The sequence below is a fragment of the Nelusetta ayraudi genome, unplaced genomic scaffold (genome assembly GCF_046127955.1).
Source record: "Nelusetta ayraudi isolate G7.1 ecotype Tasmania unplaced genomic scaffold, CSIRO-AGI_Nayr_v1 ptg000033l, whole genome shotgun sequence".
Classification (NCBI taxonomy): domain Eukaryota; kingdom Metazoa; phylum Chordata; class Actinopteri; order Tetraodontiformes; family Monacanthidae; genus Nelusetta; species Nelusetta ayraudi.
In genome coordinates, this window is record NW_027466083.1 from 5252501 (window position 1) to 5265000 (window position 12500).

General features: G+C 48.9%; 1 protein-coding gene across 2 annotated transcripts in view; it reads left to right on the forward strand.

Moving 5' to 3' along the window:
* The window catches only part of LOC142891888 (transcription factor COE1-like), a 71110-nt gene that overhangs the window by 36108 nt on the left and 22502 nt on the right, over nucleotides 1–12500 (forward strand). For both annotated transcript variants that reach the window (XM_076031813.1, XM_076031815.1), the window contains exon 7: nucleotides 11916–11997. In XM_076031813.1, coding sequence (XP_075887928.1) covers nucleotides 11916–11997 — 82 coding nt within the window. The remainder of the gene's footprint in view (nucleotides 1–11915; nucleotides 11998–12500) is intronic.

Sequence of the window (12500 nt, forward strand, 5' to 3'; positions counted from 1 at the left end):
GCGTGAAACCATAATATGTCCCCAAATCTGACCGCGACCAAATCCAAACCATGGCTTTGTCACATCATGGATATAATTTGTAACGGTATTTATTCATTCATCGTCTCTTTGACTCTTAAGAAAAACCAGAGACGAGCTGTGTTTGTGCTGCTGTTGTTTCTGCGTGAACGACTCGTCACCATCCAGCCCTCGGGCCTCCGGGTTCTGCTGCTCACCGTCGTTCGCTGCTCAGTGGAGCCACGCCTTTAGAGTTGAGAATAAAGCGGGGGCCTGGCTGGCCCCATGATGTTGCACTTTTTAAGGCGGCGAGGTGACAGCTGAAACTTCCTGTGTTCTGTGTAGCACAAAGCGAGCGGCGGGGAGAAGAGTGGGGAGGGGCGAGGGAGTGTGGATTTGTTGCTATTTCCATCGTTTGCCCGTCATCCGCGCTCCTCCTGAGCGGGCCTCCTTGTTTAGCGTCGGCGGCGGGCTTGTTTTGTAGTGGCGGCGGCGGCGGCGTCTCTTTCTTTTGTCGCTTCTCCTCCTCGTGCTCTTCCCCGTCGCCGCCTCCTTGATCTGCCAGGAAGTTGTGACTTGTTTTGTCTAGTTAATTACCTTCGCACCATTTTGGGGAGGTGAATATTTGACAGTTGTGAGCGTGCGATGGCGTGTGTGCGTGTACTGTGTGCGTGTGTGTGTGTGTGTGTGTGTGTGTGTGTGTGTGTGTGTGTGTGTGTCTGTGTGTGTGTGTGTGAGTGTGTGTTTGTGGGACTGGTACAGGCTAAAAGCAGTGGAGGTGGTGTAACTTGTGATTGTCTTACAAGACCTCACTTAGGTGACAGCATGTAGACGCTGATGCTGCGCTGCTGCTCAGGCGCTAGTCAACGCTGCACGTGCGTGGTCTCTCTCTCGCACACTCATACTCACTCTGACACACACTCTCGCTCCTACACACACACACACACACACAGCACTCCGCATCTTGGCTGTCTCTCTCCATGGAAGCAGCAGCTCTTTGATCACGACAGCGGTACTGATTAACAGGAACGATGGCTGTCTTGGGGGCAGACACGTTTTCACTTCACGGTGGGCGACATTGTGGCTCCCACCCTCTCCACCCCCCCCCCCTTCCCCTCTCTCCATCCCACTCCTCCTTCCACACCTCCGACTCTCTGTGCGCTCCTCTCATTGTCAAGTTACTGTTCCTGTGCCACTGATGCGGCTCGCTGATGCACATTTGTGCACGTGCGTGAGGCTGTGCGTGCGTGAATAGGTGTGTGAGTGTGTGTGTGTGTGTGTGTGTGTGTGAGTGTGTGTGTGTGAGTGTGTGTGTGCGTGTGCCTGCGAAGCGGCATGCCAGATCAGGTAGTTTGGAACAGGACAGCAGAAACTGTCTCCTCCTTTCCCTTCATCTCCCTTTAACAAGTTCATTTATTCATGAGAGCAAACACACCTACACACACACGCACACACACACACACACACACACATACACGCCTGCTTTGGTTGTGTGGCAGCAGGATAGACTGTTGGCAGATGAAAGAGAGAGTTCCTGAGCTGTTGTTAAATAGTCTGTCAGCACTGACACACACACACACACACACACACACACACACACACACACACACACAGAGTGCAGCTGCGCATACGGGTTTGAGAAGTTTTTCTGTGTGAAGGGGTTGGGATAAAAAAAAATGTGAGCCGCTCTCAGATTTATAGATTTTAATTATCGAAAAAAGTAAAGTGAAAGGGGGGAAGGAGAAAGGGGGGGTGGAATGGGGAGAGGAGGGGGCATTAATTATTCATTAACACCATGTTAATTGGTTCTTAAATATTCAAAACAAAACAAACCGCATGAATATTCGGACGTTTAAGGAGAGGATTAGAGAGCGCAAATGAAGAGAAACCCGCTCCTCTGATGATGATGAAGAGGAGGAGGAGGAGGAGGAGGAGGGGGACAAGGTGCGGGGCGTGAGGGGGGGTGATGATGGGGAAGAGGAGGAAGAGAGGGTGGAGGTGAGGCCGGGTGGGCGGGTGCAGAAAATGAGAGGAGGAAGAGAGTGGCGATGAAGAGGGGGAATAAAAGCAGAGGGGAGGGGAAGGGAGGAGGGGAGGAGGGGGGATGATGGATGACGCTGTTGGCTAAACGAGCTAAATTAGACGTTTCTCTTTTTTCCTGCAACACTGGTGAAATATTAACACGCAGCAACTTTTGGAGAAACACAGCATTCAGCCGCGCGTAATGACCTTCCCTATTGATTCCCAGGCAGAGGCAGCGGCGCTGCTCCTGTGGCTGGGGGAGGGGGGGTCACGTGATCCGTTGCGATGCAGGGCTGGAGGGTTGGAGGTGAGGGGGTGCAACAACAAAAAAAAATCCCAAAAAAGGACGGTTCACCCACACATGATATTTGAGCCACGTGGAGAACATGTTCCTGAACATGTTCCTGCTCTCCTGGCCCCACGCTGGCGTCTGCTGCTGGGTCCACGCAGCAGGCTGAGGTGGCCTCTGCACTGGAGCCTCCAGTGGCAGCTTAACCTGTCTCTATTCTCTCTTCAGTCTTGTGCACGCTCACATGGCAAAGAGGCAAGAGGTGGAGGAGATTTTGTCTAAGAAAACAAAAAAAAAAAACAACTGCAACAATTCAGAATTAGTTTGAAGACACTTTATTTTCTGTTGTTTAGTCCATAGGATGCACTTTTGCTTTCTGTCCTTTCTTTCTTCTATTGACAAGCAAAGGGGTGAAATTTAAATTTTGGGTGAACTATCTTTTTAATTTACACCCTGTCCCTCCTACACACACACACACACACACACACACACACACACACACACACACTCAAGCAGGCACAAATTTAATAGCTTTAATTAGGCGGGCTTGCATCCGGTCTTGTAATTAGCTAATAACAGCAACACGGCTGTGGTTAATTAGTGGTAGGAGGTGCTTGTGAATTAGGACGCCGATGACTCCGTTATTGCACCTGCTGCAGAAATAACGCCTTTAAAGCAGCGGCAGTGGTGCCTGGGGCGTGCATCAACAAAATGACCTTAGGGAAGAAGCAGGTCCGAAGTGCCGGTTGGTGCTTTATCTCTCGTCAGGCGAATATTTATGGAAGCGGTTTGGTGGGTTGTTGTTATTGTTTGTTTTCTCTCTTTAAGAGAGGGGCTCCCACTGCTCTCTTCTATCTCCATCCTCACGCTCCCTCCTCCGCCGTGAGAGGCGCTGCGCTGTTTGCTTGTACATGTCTCACCTTAAAAGGGAGATTACGTAATTTAAGGCTAATCTATCTGTAAATGACACATGAAAAGGTGCAGATAATCTGAAGGGCTCGCCTTTATTCCCGTCCCCTCCCCGCTCCTCCTCTTCCTCCCGACTCTGCTTTTCTCTTCATCCCGCTCCCTCAGCCCTTCCTCATCCTCCTTTTAATTGGTGCCCCCTCAACCCGTTAATCAAATTACTTCTGAACCAAAATTGACAGTTTTCATTAATTATAAAGGATTATTCTAATTGCAATTCAAATTTATTCATTTACAACAGACGGCGCTCAGTAATATTTCAGTGAATTAGCATATTAAATGGAGTGGTTCCTACATTAATTATGGTAATATATGCTTATTTCCTTATTTGGACGGCGGGCGAGCCATATGTGGCGCTGCACGGCCAGTTTGTGTGTGTGTGTGTGTGTGTGTGTGTTTGTGTGCACGTGCGAGCACAGGTGAGGAACCTTGACAGCGTTTAATTTGTTTGACAAACGTGGCTGGACTTAAATCCTCCGGGCTGCACCGTCTCGTCGCTCCTTCCCTTCCCGCCGCGTCTCTTTCCAGTAATTAACTCCTGCCGTTCGGGTCGCAGTTCAACCTCCTCCATGGCCCCGTCTTCACAAGTGACACCTCTCCAACCACTAGAGCCTCTTTCTTCTTATTAGAGTTCAGGTATTTTTTCGCTTGGGGAAAAAAAGATTGTCTGAATTGCATGGAAAGAAAATTGTGGAAGTCTTCTGCCAGGCTGCCGTAGACAAAGAAGGCAAAAGTCACACCTGAAAAAGTCATGAACGTCATGGCATTATAAAGATATGCATTGAGATTTTGTAGGTCTGTAGGTTTGTTTGTATACAGTTTTTGTGTTTGGTTACACAACCAGTGGGGTCGCTGGGATTCTGCATGTGTGACGCATCTGATGTGAAGTCGGTAGAAGCTCTCAGTCAGCGTCATTACTGGTGTGTGTGTGTGTGTGTGTGTGTGTGTGTGTGTGTGTGTGTGACTGATGAAGAGAGGATAAGGCAGGAAGAGAGAGGAGGAAGAGTTTCCTGTCAATATCATTTCCTTCATCACCTCGACCCCCTGTGCAGCCTGACTGGCCACCCAACCAGCACTGGTTTTGTGACAATAGGAAGGAGCTCACACGCACACACACGCACGCACGCACACACACTGTCACTATTTTTTGTTGCTGCTTATTAACATCAACAACAATATGTGTGAGGACAGTTTCTGTGTGTGTGTGTGTGTGTGTGCGTGTGTGTGTGTGTGTGTGTGTGTGTGATGGACATAGAGAAACAACAACAAAGAGAAGTTAAAAGGAGGGATTGTGAGCTTAAGATTGATTTAAGGTAAGATGTGTGTGTGTGTGTGTGTGTGTGTGTGTGTGTGTGTGTGTGTGTGTGTGTGTGTGTGCGTGTACATGTTTGGCCAAGAGCTAGCGTGATCCTCGAGCCGCTCAGTCCTCGCTCACTTCCTCCCCCATCCTCCTCTGTCTTCCCTCCCTCCTCCCGCCTCCTCCCCCCAAATCAATGGCTCTCATCTATAATTCAACAGTTTGCCTTCAGCCTTTAAAACACACACACACTCTCTCTCTCTCCCTCCCTCTCTCTTCCTCACACGCACACACACACACACATACACACTCTCCGGTCACCTCCTCCCTCCCTCCCTTGAAGTAGGTCTAGGCCGTCGTCTTGGTCCTCACCCTCTGCTTCCCTCGCTCTGCACGGTGATTCCTCGCACTGAGGTTTGCAGCGGAGCCAATCACGGTGTCACACTATCAGTTCAAAAATAGCTTCACTTAATGTGTCACCATCGCTTATTATTTGACTTATAAGCCACATTATTGTACGCGGGCAAAATCTGAACGCTGCTCATTTTACAATCAGAATGGCAAAGTCACGTTGTCGATTGAAGGTCCAGCAAGGCATCAGCTATATCAGTGCTCGGTGCTGAGAGTGTTTTGTTGAAGGCAGTTAACACAGGGCTAAATGTGCTGTTTCTAAGATCTATCTCTATCGCATTATCATGTTTTTTTTTCTTCAAATAATCACTCAAAGTTACTGAAGAAGAGTCTAAAATTAAAAAAAAGTCATCACATGAGATCTTTATTTTTGTGAAAGGTTGTAAACACATGGCTAAATGTGCCTCTTTTGTAAGGTACATCTCTATGTCAGGAGTTTTTCTTTTTTAAATAATCACTTACTCAAAGTTACTGAACCAGAGTATGAAACAAAAAAAGTTATCACATGAGATCTTTATTTTGGTGGAAGGCTGTAAACAGAGGGCTAAGTATGCTGCTTTCTGCAGGGTTTGGTTTTTTTTCCCAATAATAAATTGTGCCAGGCTGCACTGTCAGAATCTGTTGTAAAAAAAAAAAAGTAAAATGAATGAGCATAATAATAACAACTAAATATCTTTTTAAAAAAAATCTAGCACCAGGCCTTTAATCCTGCTTAAGAGGCTGTGGCCCACAGATCACCACCGCTGGCCAGCGGGGGCGCCGTCACAGGCCCATGACACCGGTGTCACGGCAGTGGTGCAGTGATGAGCAATGTCTTCACCTCCGGTGCCCCCCCCACCATCCCCTCCACCCCCCACAGACATCACACAGGCTGGCCCACCGGCGCCCCCTGGACCGCTCCGTCATTTCAATATGCGGAGATGACAACAGTGACAGCATTAATAGTAATGATAGCAATATGAAGCTAAAGCCTCTTCATCATCATCATCATTAGCATTCCTCCCGGGAGACGGGCCGTGATTGACAGCTCGGTGGCTGCTGGCTTTTTTGGTGGGCTGCGGCTCAGCTATCAATTACCTCTGTGCATATCAACCGTCATTATGTAAAATAACTCCACTCTCGCTCGGCGCTGCTCACTTCTCTTAAGTCTTGTTCCCTCTCGTACCCCGCCCCTCCCCCACCACGCTACCTCCCTCCCTCCTTCTCGCGGCGCCTTTTTTCTTTCCCGTACGTGCCCCCTCCACCACCCCACCCCCGCCCCCCCACAGCCACTTTACCCTTCCCCTCTCCCCACTGTGTCTTATTCCTTAACTCCTCTCTGCCAGCCTGTCTGTCTGTCTGTCTGCCTGTGTCTTTTTGTCTGTCTGTGTCTGCCTGCATGCCTGCCCTCCAGTCTGTCTGTCTGTCTGTCACACTCCTCTTTTGCAATAAGCATTGTTTTGGTCCGCAATGTTATTTTCATGTCATTCTCTGCCTTTTGTTGAGGCCTCTGTGTGCACTGTGCTCCAAACCTGAAGTGCAGGAGAGCGGTCCAAACGGTGTGTGTGTGTGTGTGTGTGTGTGTGTGTGTGTGTGTGTGTGTGTGTGTGTGTGTGTGTGTGTGTGTGTGGGGGAGTGTGTGTGTGAGTGTGTGTGCAAGCGGCTGCAGGTATATTTAGGTGTTGCTGTCGCAGGCAGAATGCGGATGCTGTTGTGTAACGGCGGCGGCTTTGTTGCCTCCGACTTGCTTGAATATTGATGTTTGCGCAGCTGAAAGTGTTTGGTCGAGCAGTTTTCGTAATTAATCCCCCAAGTAATTGTTTAAGCAAATGTTTGCTGTTTCCTGCTTCCCTGTTTGCCTGTGTTGCTTTTTAGTAAAAATCTTTTCCACCGTCGTTGGAAGTCACGGCCGTGAACAGGAAGGAAACAATGGAGGATACTTACTGAAACACTTTTACGTCATTTTCTTTCGCTGCGAGGTGACTGCTGCTCTATATGAGGCATTTAATCAACTAAAATTTACTCCGCAACTCAATCAGTCCCTTGCGTGGCTGCAGAAGTGCTGCTGAACGCGACGCTGGCGGCACCCAGAGACAGAAATCGAGTCTTTCCTGCGCAGGAAGCAATAGATTATCAGCTCATTATCGCGCCGCAGCAAACGGAGGCCGCGGTACGGCTTCCTATCCTTGTTTTTCCCCGCCGCCGGGCCCTCTCGGAGCAGCAGCAGGCAGCGGGCCAAGAAATGCTATCTGATGTCATCGCATTAAACAATAACAAGCGCTGAGTGTAAACAGGAAACAGGAAGTTGATCCTCTGGCCGATGGCGGGGCGAGCGCCACGCAGGGGGGTGGGAAGGCTCCAATCCGGTTTGATCCAACCAGGTGCCCGGCAGCCGGTGAGCGGCTCGGCTGAGTTGGGTTGGTCGCGTCGCGGAGTGAAGACGGTGAAAATTCTGCCAGCAAACTTGGCAGCAGGTGGAAATCAGATCTGACGGCAGCGGTGGTGAAGACAGAGGGGAGACGCAGGAGGCGGCGGCGAAGCACTGATCTGTTGTTGAGTTTGTCGGCACTAACTGACTGCTTTCCCCACCTGTCAGCAGCTCCAGCACAGCGAGTGTGTGCGTGCGTGCGTGCGTGCGTGTGTGTGTGTGTGTGTGTGTGTGTGTGTGTGTGTGTGTGTGTGTATTTGGTTTGTTGAGAGAGAGATTTTTCTTTTTTGTGTTTTCTTGCGAGGCAGCCTAGTTATTCTTGGCTCGGCGAAATAGCGAGTCTTTAGGGAGTAAAACGGACATAGACGCTCAGTCTTGGAACACACACACTCTCTCACTCACACACACACACACACACACACACACACACACAGCAGGCTGGAAATCCCCACCTCCACCACTGCCTTGCACATCGCCCCAGTCGGTGGCGGTGCCGCTGTCTAAATGACGGCAGGGTGGTCGAGCGTCCTCTCCTCCATTTGTCTCCCTGCCTGCCTGGCCGCCTGCCTCCCTGCCCGTCTCTCTGTCACTTCCTGTCTCTCCCTCCTCAGGTCTGTGTTAGTCCTATATATTAAATATTTATGTCAGTTGTGCTCTGAGCCATAATTGCCATCTCAGCCTCTGAATAATGGATGTGAACTGCGCTGTTCACCACTATACCGCGGTTAACAGCCCAGCTTGCCTCCCCCCCCAACCCCTCCCCCACCACCATCGCCCCACCCACCTAAAAACAATAAATAAAAAGCATCATCCCTCCATGGTTTGCCGGATGTGTATGGACTAAATACAGTGGCAGGGTTGATTACACATCGCCGGACGAGAAGTAGGAGAGAGAAACACAGCCAGCGCCCAGTTTGAGTTGAAAGGGTAAATCAGGCCGGATGGCCTTGTTTTTATTCTAGTCTCTTTACTACTGACAGGAAAAGTGTGTGTGTGTGTGTGCGTGCGTGTGTAACCAATACGCAGTTAGAAAAATCAGAAGAGAAGTTTGTCTCAAGGAGGTAATGGTACACACACACACACACACAATATTTCCTTTGCGGTTGACACCATATATTAATGGAATAAATTGTGCAATATATATATACAGGGCAATAAACAAAACAGAATCCAAAACAAGAATAACAATATTCACAACCAAGATCAGTTATGTGCTGCATGTCATAGTTCACATACATCAACAGCTAATTCCTCAGCCATGCTATGGGAATCCAACTCGACTACTAGAGGCTCTGTGTGTGTTGCAGCATGCAGCAGCGGCGGCGGCGGTGTCAGGTCAGCTCTCTGAGTGCTCTACTCGCCGCGTAGCAAAGGTCAACGGCGCCGTTATCACTTGAACATGATCAGGGCTCAGGGAGGGGGAGGGGGCGGGGCAGGGGAGTAAAGTGGAGGAGGGCGGTAAGGGGTGGCCGCCCTCCCCCACTCCCCCCACCTCCTCCGCCCACCCCAACCACTCCCTCCCTCCTCCCCCACAGCCATTCAGAGCCTTATAATTGCCCGGTTTAATTGGAGGCCTCTTAACGACCAGCAACTGGACCAGCCAATCAATTCACGCAAGGTCTCCATGTGTGTGTGTGTGTGTGTGTGTGTGTGTGTGTGTGGCTGCCAGGCCTTCATACAGCAGAGCTGATTGGGCCAGATGGGGTCAAGTGAAGGAAGGGGCCGGTGGGAGGGGAGAGGAGTCGCACACTGCATTAAAATGTAAAGTATGTTGTGGCAAAAAAGAGAGAGAGAAAAGAAATCGATGCTGCTGAAACTCCCTCTCAGTAAATGAACCCGGCTCCTGTTGGCTGTGTGAAAACAAACTGAACAAGCCGACAATAATTCCGAAGCGGCTGTTGTCGCAGCGGCGGCGTCGGCTGATTTTAGCATTACTGATTTTTGATTTTGGAAACAGACTCTTTGTTGATGGATGTTGCGCAACAAATAAACTGTTTTCTAAGTCGCGCATGCCGACGGATGTTCTTATTAGGCTTTTTCCCGTCCTCAAAAGACCCTGAAATGCCAGCTCATGCAAGCATAAAACCTTTGGAAGTGGGACGACATTAGAGGCGAGAGCGCCGGCGTCTCACTCTGATTTGAAATTATTTTGTTTTTATCCTTTATTGAGTCTTAACTGGACCCTGAGCGGAACATGAACACACTCCTGTCAACCCTCACAGTTAATATTCCAGTCGAAACGAGAGTGGGAATTATCCCAAACCTTTCCCAGTCCTCAACTGCACCCTGTGAGTTAATAAAACCTTTTATGTTCATTTTGCAGAGTGTTTTTACCGACATTTAAAAAAAAAAAAAAATCCTCAGCAAAGCTACAACAATGCTTCTCTGACTCCAAAAGTTGAGCTGAATTTTTCATCAGCTGCAGGTTAAAAATGTCCCTGCCATAGCACACTGACATTAATGTTCAAGAGTTGTTGTTGTTGTTGTTGTTTTATTTTTTTGGGTGTGGGGCACGCAACGTTTTTGCCTTTCTGTTGCCAGAAGGCATCAAAGTGGCACAAAGCAGTTGGGTGGTGAGAAAACACACAAACTGCAGGGATCTTTCTGCACAGCTCTGTGTGGTGATCAATGAAATATATATTTTTTCCTACAGAGAACCTTGAGAAGTATTAGTGCTGTGGCACTGAGGTCTGTCTGTGAAATGAACTGCTGAGCAGCTGCCTTGTTTCAACTAAAGTTCTTGTGTTTTTTTTTCTTTTGAAAAAAAAACTATGGATCCAAACCTCTCTCACAGTGGATTCCGAGACTTTTTTTTTTTTTTTTTTTAAATCATATTTCGAGGCCAGAATGCAGTGGAGCCTCCCAGACCACTTTCTTTTGTACGGAGACGTGCAGGGGCGGAGGGTCGGCCGGGGCGCCCGGTGTTAACGCTATGCTAGTGTTGTGAGGAGCACTAGACAGTGGGAGGTCAGCGGGGGTCACCGTGGCTGTCCTCCGCTGTGATAGGCTGTCACCCAGGGGTGAGGGGTCAAGGTAATTAGGCATGCAGAGTCCCGCCGCCGCTGTTCTAACGAAGCCCGAGCTCGTTAATGCCCAGTTTTACACTCAGACCTGCCAGCGGGCTGCGCTGCGCCGTCACACGTGCGCATACGCTCACATAGGGAGAACATGTTTGCTCTTGCACGCGCACACACGCACACACACACACGCACTCGCGTGCACACGCACGGTCCAGTACAAAAGCTGTCATCTTTTTTTCTTTTTTTTTCTTTTTTTTGCAGCCGAGCTCCAGGCTCTGCCACCAGGCAGTGAAGGTGTTACACACTGCAAAAAACATAAAAGTTTAAAATGTTTAAGTGATGTAAGAAACTGCGGCTTACATGCAAATTGTGGAAGCAGTTGGATGAAAACAAACAGAATAAACGTATTTAGTACTTTGTGACTGGACCAGGTTGGCTGTAAGCAGTGGTTGTCTGAGGGACAGCTCACTCCGACCTCTGACCCACGACATCAACAAGGCATTTCCCTGCACACAACTGCCACTCAATGGATGTTTCCCCTTGTTTGGGACCCGATCATCTGGTTGTGATGTGGTGGAAATCCAGCTAGATTCAGCAGCCGACAGCAACCATGAGAGTCAGAGTCGCTTCGGTCCCCTCCCTTCCATGTTCGGACCCCCCAGCAGGTCGTCGTTGCCCGAGTACACTTGCCTAAATACATCGAGGCGCTGCCAGGTGAATGCGGCTGGTTTGGTGCGCAAACAATCACGCATTCCACATGAAAGGCAGAGCGTATTGTACTAAACGGTACCTGGTATTGTAACTCCAAACCAGCGGCACTTGTGTTTTTCGCACCGCTCTTCCTGGTGGCCTGGGCCGCCAGCTGGTTCAACCACGCAACACAAGCAGGACGTGTTTGTCGGCAGTTGACGACCATCTGTGTGCTTGATTCATCCCGTGATATAGATTCCTGACATATGGTTCAGTGTCAACAGTCGGCCTTTTACTGTCAGTCGACATCAGGATTAGCAAAACACATGTCACACGGCTTAGAGGGTTTTTTTTAATATGTGTTGTTGATTTTTTTTTTTTTTTTTTTTTTTTTTCTCAAACTAAAGAGGTATTTAGTGAATGTTACACCAGCAGATGGTCCCACGCAGAGAACTCATGGTGAAGTTCAGAGTGAGGGGTCAAAGATTCCACGACTTTCTCTCGCTGCCGGTCACTCGTTTCCATCACTTCTGCTGAGACTCGCCGCTTTGCTTCCCCCATTCTTGTTTTCGTCCGAACGCCTTCATGTGGCATTTCAAAGCCGCCTCTGTGGGTGTGGCTTTACGGAGAGGGGGAGAAAAAATCCACAAGGAAATTGATTTTGGCTGTCTGACAGTATGAAATATTAATTTCTCTATCTGTGCAGGGAGTTGACAGTCTGAGGCTGAGCTCCAGTTCACACACCGCTTGGCCTGTGTGCAAATGTTAACTCCAGGCGTTGCCTTGTCCTCTCTCTCCCTCTGTGTGTCTCCACAGATTCTTCCTCAAGTTTTTCCTCAAGTGCAACCAAAACTGTCTGAAAAATGCAGGAAACCCGCGAGACATGAGGAGGTTTCAGGTACAAACCACGGCCGCCGCTCTTCCTTCACACTCTTGCGGGCAGCTCGCACAACATTTTTGCATTTTGTGACACACAAGTGCCCGTGTGTGTGTGTATGTGTGTGTGTGTGTGTGAGAGAGAGAGAGAGAGAGAGAACGAGAGAGCGAGGGTGTTTTTTGTACAAGGTAAAGGATTGAGCAGCTCCTCCACTGAGAGTCAGAACATAAATATGTGTGCAATGTTATCAGAGAAGAGAAGAACAATAAGGTAGGAAGGACGGAAGGAAGGAAGGAAGGAAGGTGTTTAATAGGGAAAGGAAGAAAAACAGCAAAAATAGTGGAGGAGGTGAAGAAAAAGGGGGAAAGAGTGAAGAAAATAGTTAAAGACGTGAAGAAAAAGTCCATGGAAGTTAAGAAAGAAAGGAACTGAATGAAGGTTGGAAAAATGTATTAGTGATGAAAGGAAGTGTAGAACGAAGGTGGGGAGAAAATATAGAAAGAGAAGGGTGAAGTGAGAGAGAG